Source organism: Lolium perenne, chromosome 3, assembly GCF_019359855.2.
Source record: "Lolium perenne isolate Kyuss_39 chromosome 3, Kyuss_2.0, whole genome shotgun sequence".
In the NCBI taxonomy this organism is placed as follows: domain Eukaryota; kingdom Viridiplantae; phylum Streptophyta; class Magnoliopsida; order Poales; family Poaceae; genus Lolium; species Lolium perenne.
The window spans coordinates 256,394,280-256,400,828 of NC_067246.2; the positions used below are offsets into that span (position 1 = coordinate 256,394,280).

General features: G+C 45.4%; 1 protein-coding gene across 2 annotated transcripts; it reads right to left on the reverse strand.

Annotated features, from left to right (window-relative positions):
- Positions 1 to 1,910: 1,910 nt before the first annotated feature.
- Positions 1,911 to 5,930, reverse strand: LOC127344810 (WUSCHEL-related homeobox 8). 2 transcript variants are annotated; one of them, XM_051371144.2, is made up of 3 exons: positions 4,936 to 5,930; positions 2,330 to 2,916; positions 1,911 to 2,224 (listed from the first exon to the last, which is right to left on the reverse strand). In XM_051371144.2, the coding sequence occupies exons 1-2, from the start codon at positions 5,147 to 5,149 to the stop codon at positions 2,363 to 2,365; spliced, it is 768 nt and encodes a 255-aa protein (XP_051227104.1). In that variant the 5' UTR covers positions 5,150 to 5,930; the 3' UTR covers positions 1,911 to 2,224; positions 2,330 to 2,362. The 2 variants fall into 2 exon arrangements, with proteins under 2 accessions (XP_051227104.1, XP_051227103.1); XM_051371143.2 differs by having other exon boundaries at positions 2,398 to 2,916; positions 4,936 to 5,927.
- Positions 5,931 to 6,549: the final 619 nt, after the last annotated feature.

The window sequence follows — 6,549 nt, forward strand, 5'->3', positions numbered from 1 at the left end:
GGTGTGCAGCGGTCGAGGCGGAACACCTCGTCTGTGCGGTGGCGGTCCTCCCCATGCCTGGCGGTTCTGTTGTCCGGCGATGCTGGTGCTGGCAGCCGCGGATCTGACTCCCGCTCAGATCCGTTGTTGACCTGTCCTTGGTGGTCGACTATGCGAGGAGGCGCCGATGAGGGGTTGTTGGAGCCTCATCGGAGATCCGGGGGTTGTGTGTGCCTTTGTGGCGCGGCACTGCACGGATCAAGATGGCACCGAGTTGGGAAGGCGTGGCTGCTGGTGAAATCTGAGCTACGACTCCGGTCATGGTAGGCGATGGCGGCATACGCCGTTAACTTGTTGAAGGCATCGGCGTCGCAGCCATGATCCATCGTCTTCTCGCTTGGACTGCTTCGGGGGGAACCTTAGATCAGGGCCTCCCGGATCGGACGATGGCGACGATTTGCGTCGTTTACCCTCATGTAGGCATCGTTTTTTTTTGCGCATATGCTGGCTGAAGGGGCTTTGAGGTTGAGTGGTGTGGTTATTACTGTGTCGACGATGGTGGGTCTCGGTGGCATGGTGCCGCGGAGTCTCGACGTAGGACGCGTGCAGAGGTGCGCGCATGGAGGAGGCATTGTCTGGCACCATGGTGGCGCCATCGGCAGGATCGACAAAGTTTATGCGGGTGATAACCATGAAGATTGCTTGGTGGTTAGATGACAGTAGCATGTACATCAGGTACTCGTTAAAAGTCTGCTAAACCGGATGAACGCTCTCGTTCCGCCCAGAGTGCGTGTCGGGGTATGCGATGTTCCCGCTCCTAGCTGATGGGGGTTTTCTTTGTTTTCTTGGGCATAGGCCCAGTTGACATGATCTTCACTCATTGTCGGGTTTGTAGCTGTTGTGTGGATGCTTCGGGTTTTTAATGTATGCTCTTTGTCCGTGCTTTGTTGAATAAACTTAATAAAGACGGCCGTATGCAACTTTTTGATGTAGAGGCTGGGGGTCTCACCCTCCATTTCAAAAAAACTAATTGTTTTATACGTCATATATTATTCTCCGTGGCAATGCACGGGCATTTAACTAGTGTCTAAAAAATGAATTAACTTTTGTCCATGACATCATCAAGTTAGTTCATTTTTTGGACTAAAGAGGGTAGAGGTCTAACGAAGGACCACTTGCATCTATATTCCTAATGATACTACTAATGTTGCTTTCTCAATGTGTTGATTCTTTCTTCAAAAACGAAGAAATTTCTCAATTCTTCAGAACGATGTGGTGCAAAAGCTTCTTCAAGTGGTGTCTAAGAGGTTGAACTGTGTGGCAAAAGAAATGTTTGGAAGAACACATGGCTGGGCTCCTGTGAAGCTGATTGGCAATGCACAATGATCTCCTTTTATATGCTGGTACCTTGCCGAAAAAGCAGCAAAGTTGTAATGCCATGGCCCCTTCAAAATAATTTAATAGACACTGTTGACAAGTGAAATTGATGAACGCTAACTAAATCTTTATAAGCATGATTGGCTGGAAACCCTGTGGATTCATCTCTGGTTTCAACTCAAGTGAGTGTCACTTTTTTTCGAAGAAATATATTAATATCGAAGGATACCAATTACACCCAGCCTCTGCAACAACGCAATGCCCTAAAACATTACGGATGCACACAGCCAAAAAAAACTAAGAAATAAAAATCCCGCTACAGTATCACAACCTTAGCAACAGTAATACAACCACCACCAAAACAACACCTGAAAATCAGACTCTTCAAAAGCGACGCCTTCAAGAATAAAACAGCGTTAGCTCTAACGGTTGTGGGTAAATAAAACAGCGTTACTTCTGATGGTTAAAGTGACATGGAAACGAATATAAAACCAGCCTACCATTTTAGGGTACAAATTCAAACCGTGAGACTGATCACCAACGCTTGAAGAATATGTAGCCTAAGGACAAACACTATATATTAGCTTCTCAAAACTATTTCCACGAGAAAACACATTTCACTCAAGCTAATTACTCAACTGAGGAGGTCAACAAGACCGTGATAACCAACACATAGATGCTACTACCGACGCAAATTTCTCACTTCATGTGAGCAAAACAAGCGCATGTTGAAAACTTTCACTTTTTTTTACAGGGACGCCGTGTCATTCAGATTTGCCATGTCATCCGTACATGTCAAAGCTTCCACCCTGCCGGAGCTGGGAGAAGCTCCCGGAGGTCTCCGCCTTCCCCAAGAGCTGGTCCATTCCTACACATATCAACCAATATCAGATTCACTGGCTTCTATGAAATTTTATGTTGTATTTCTTCTGTTCTAAAATATAAGACGTTTTGGTAGGGTAAAATAGCTTACCAAAACATTTTATATTTTGGGACGGAGGTAGTACTATACAGTGAAGAGATGGTATTTGTTGAACATACTTGGGTTCGACATGATGGTCTGGTAGAAGGACATCTGGCCCAAACTGCCTGACGACCTCGAGCTATTGTCATTGGTAGATCCATACATCGTGCCATGCTCATGACCTGTGTCGAAGTGATGATGCATCTCTGAGAATCTTTCAGGATTGTGAGACCTCGCAGCCATGGTCTGCTGAGGTGGCTCATCTGATTTAGGCTTCTTCTCAGTTGGGGAATCCTCGTCTGCCTCCGCTTCAGATTCACCGTTATTTGGTAGAGAAGCTGCCTGCTTCCGCTTCGACCTTGCACGTCTGTTCTGGAACCAGTTGTAGACATTAGTCTCTGAGATCTGGCCGTGCTGTGAGAGCTCCGCTGTAATATCTTTGATCTTTTGCTTGCTTGGTGTTCCATTTCCTTGGTCAAAAATGCTCTCAAGGATCTGCAGCTGCATCTGGGTTGGTGTCCATCGCTGCCTCGCTGTGATCTTGTGGCCTCCATGAACCATTAGAGGATCACAATACAGATTACCAAGCCTCATACCTGTCAAAAAAGAAATATCAGCTGACTACAAAAGGAGCTGACTGTTCTGTCAACAAAAGATACAGTAGAATAGACCAAGAGAAAATTTGAGAAGGCTCAGCAAACTATGTTTTAAGAACCTATCCACACTAGCAGCTCTGTGTTTTGGGAGCATACCATAAAAGCACAATTTTTTTAGCGGTATTAGATGAATATTTTTTTAAGAAAATCCTAGGAAGATGAAAAAAATCGGTAAGGCCATTAGGTTATTAGGAGAAATCAATGTTGTTCTATATCAATAAGTTCACACAAATTGCTAATTGAAAGAACATGCTCAAGTTTTGAAGAGGAAAGTTAGTTGATATGAAGTAGTATTAACTAATGTTCCGCTACGAAATGGACAAGGGGTGCAAATTATACGTGATTGATAAAAAAAATTATTAGAATGGGAGAATAAGAAAGAGTTTTGACCCAGTAGAAATATAATCAGACAAGTACCATGCTATGAGGTTCCTGCATGTCAAGCTTACATTCCACAGAATAGCAGAAAATTGTGGAGCAATAGGGGAGCACATGGGAACATGGCAACAGCATAGCAATCGGTCCCACGTGGCAATCTTGTGTCACTACATATGCATCATTGGCTCTATTTCATTTATTTGCAACGTTCAAGCACCAATCTCGAGCCCCCACTATTAAAACTTAACACATAGACTGCCCACGCCCCATGGTGATTGATCATACAGTGTTTGTACAGCGTAAGATAAATAACAAGGTCATACCCATGAATATGACCTGGACCAAACAAATTAGAAGATTCCAAAATATGGACTACATTAAGTGAGATACTTCCAAAGCATAGTGTGGGCCAACCTATTGGCAACTTCCTAACAAGTCATCAAATTGATGATCTGGCCCTTTCTGTATTTTCTATGGTAGTATTCAGTTCACCTCACAAGGAACATGGTAATAACAAATACATGGTTGCAGGTAGTAAGGTTTTGCGGCGATCTGTGTGGTAAATCCTGCAGTGATTACAGTAAGAGAATTTAATTCTATTTTTTCTAGAATACTGTGTGATGTGTTAGCTGCAAGAGGAGCAAGGGAACTGAGAAACCTGATATCCATGCCTACCCTCTCCAGTTTCCACTGCTAGTCTAAATTTGGAAGTTTTGTTCTTAGCCGTTTTTAGTCTTCTTTATTGGTAGTTTTTTGTTTGTTTGCAGGGTTTTATGGTTAGGCTTTTGCTCTTGTTAATGCCATTTCAGTTTTTTCTCCCAATTCAACAATGCTTGTTCTGACGCTTGTTTGAGAGAGAGAAAAAAAAGGGCTGTAGCCACAAACTCCAACCAATTGAGTGTTTGCTTGCAAGTTATAACTCAGGTTAGTGATGCAGTGCTTTCATTGGCCTAACAACACAATCTCTGAAATGTCCCGTTACACTAATCAGGAGGTTGTCAGTTACTATTACGAAGAGTTATGAGCATGCTAAACAAAGAAGAAACATTAATAGGACCCTGCATAATTAATGACAGAAAATGACATGCCATAAAGCAAAATCTTACTGCCCGTCCCCTGCATTATCATTGCAATCATCAACCTTTAAAAGCTAATCCCAAAGGATGATGCATACTACCATCTACTGGCATGAACAGAGCAATTAGTCAAATGGTATTTTCACCCGTTCATCACCAGTCAAAAACAAAAGACTGAACGTTGTATTAGCATGGACAAGAACAGCAATAGAAATGTGGACAAGAACGGTAATGAAATGTGTGGGGGTTTGGTCATGCATTAAGTGACAAAAACTAAAATCTGTGAGAAATCGTAAAGTATAGTTAAAATTATATTAACTCTAACTCTACAGATAGCGCTACTAGTGCTTTTACAGATCCGACAGTAACCCGTAACATCTGAACTTATTGTTCACAAAGAAACAAGGCCGCGTCCTTGATTAAAGAAAGAGAGACTTTTCCACCCTTTATGCAGAAAGAAAGAGCAAACCGAACCCAACAACGGCAAGCATGTGTACAGACGGACCTGCAATGGAGTCCTGGTGCGCGGTGAGTGCGCGGTGCATCTCGACGAGCTGCTCGCAGATGGTGGCGTAGATGGAGATCTGCTTCCGGAGGACTTCCATCTGCTCGTCCGTCATCACCTTGACGTACCCCAGCGCCTCCCCCGCTCCGCCCGTCTCGTCCGCCGGCGCAGCGGCGCCAGCGGCCGCGGCGGAGCTGGCCTTGTCCCACTCCATGGCTCCCCGCTGACCACCACTGCAGGAGCGCACAGAAATCTTGGAAAGGAGGCGCCCCCAATTTATGGAATTTGGATGGGCCGCTGTGAAGACGGAAGGGAATCCGTTGAGCGGATCGTGATTCCCGGCGGAGGCGGGGTAGTGGGGATTATCGGCTGGACGCGGCCTGGATGGGAAGTAGTAGGAGAAAATCACGGCAGCTGCCAAATTTCATTTCTTTCCCCTCGTTTCGGCGCGTAAGTAGGATCGAGATTGCCGCGCGAGAACTACGAGTGGAAGAGAAGCGAGACTGCGGGAGCAGAAAGAAGATGTGCTTTTTCTCTGGGACTGGAAGTGAAAGAAGAAACAAAACAAAACAAAAAGCTGACAGCTCGTGCCACTGCCCAAGAACGCAGCAGCTTTGGGTCGGAAAGCTCGGAACGAACGCCTGGCTCTCTCCCTGGCTAGTTGCCTGTCTGGGAAGTGCTCACTGCTCACTCACTCAGCTCCCGGAGAGCTCGCCGTGCTGCTTCTGACTGGGAGAATGCCATGCGCGGCTCAAATTTCTTCTGGACAGTTTCTTGGTCAAGGGCTCGAGGCAATATGCAGGGGGAGGGAAGGACGACTGATTTCAAATGAACTATGATGGCCGGAATCGAGCGTGTTGATCTGCGACAAGGAGGGAGCTAGGGGAGGAGTAGAAGGGAAGTGTGGAGTGCGTAAAGGGAGGGGAAGAATGATGATGGCGTGGGCATGTGAGGGGACGAAAGCTGAAGACGACTCCACTGATGTGAGGAGTACTGTTGCTTGTCTCGCTCGCCTCGACTTCGATCGCCAGGATTAAATCAACACTACCGAGTATACTATGCGTAGATGTATACTATACTGGTATTAGTATACGAGTGGTATTTGTTGATTTGATAGCGCCGGCCTGCAGGGGCGTAGGTTAGGCCGAATTGCCTGCAGAACTCTACGTGTCGAGTTAAAATGCAGAGCCCACCGCACTGTATTCGTCAACGCTCTGGAGGAATATAGTCGTGTGCACCGGCACCGAACGCATTGACCACCCTCGTACGTACCTGGAAAGTGGTGTGGATATTTCTCTTGTCTTAAGAAAAAGGTAACTCAGATTTCCAGGGGTCTATTTAGTTGGGATTTTCCAATATGTACTAATATTAAGGTGAGTCCAGCATATATCTGGCCTATGCAACAATACAATGTCAAGAGCTAGTTAAAACATTCCTATTGCACACAACCATATTACTATTAAATAGTGGAAAGATATCCCGACAAAGTGACCAGCGACTCACGAAGAAAAAAAAAACATCATTGTATGCACATATGTAGATACACCCCCATCGCGCACTACCGAACCCGAGGTAAACAACGCAAGGGTCAGGAGCTAAATCCTTCACATCGGG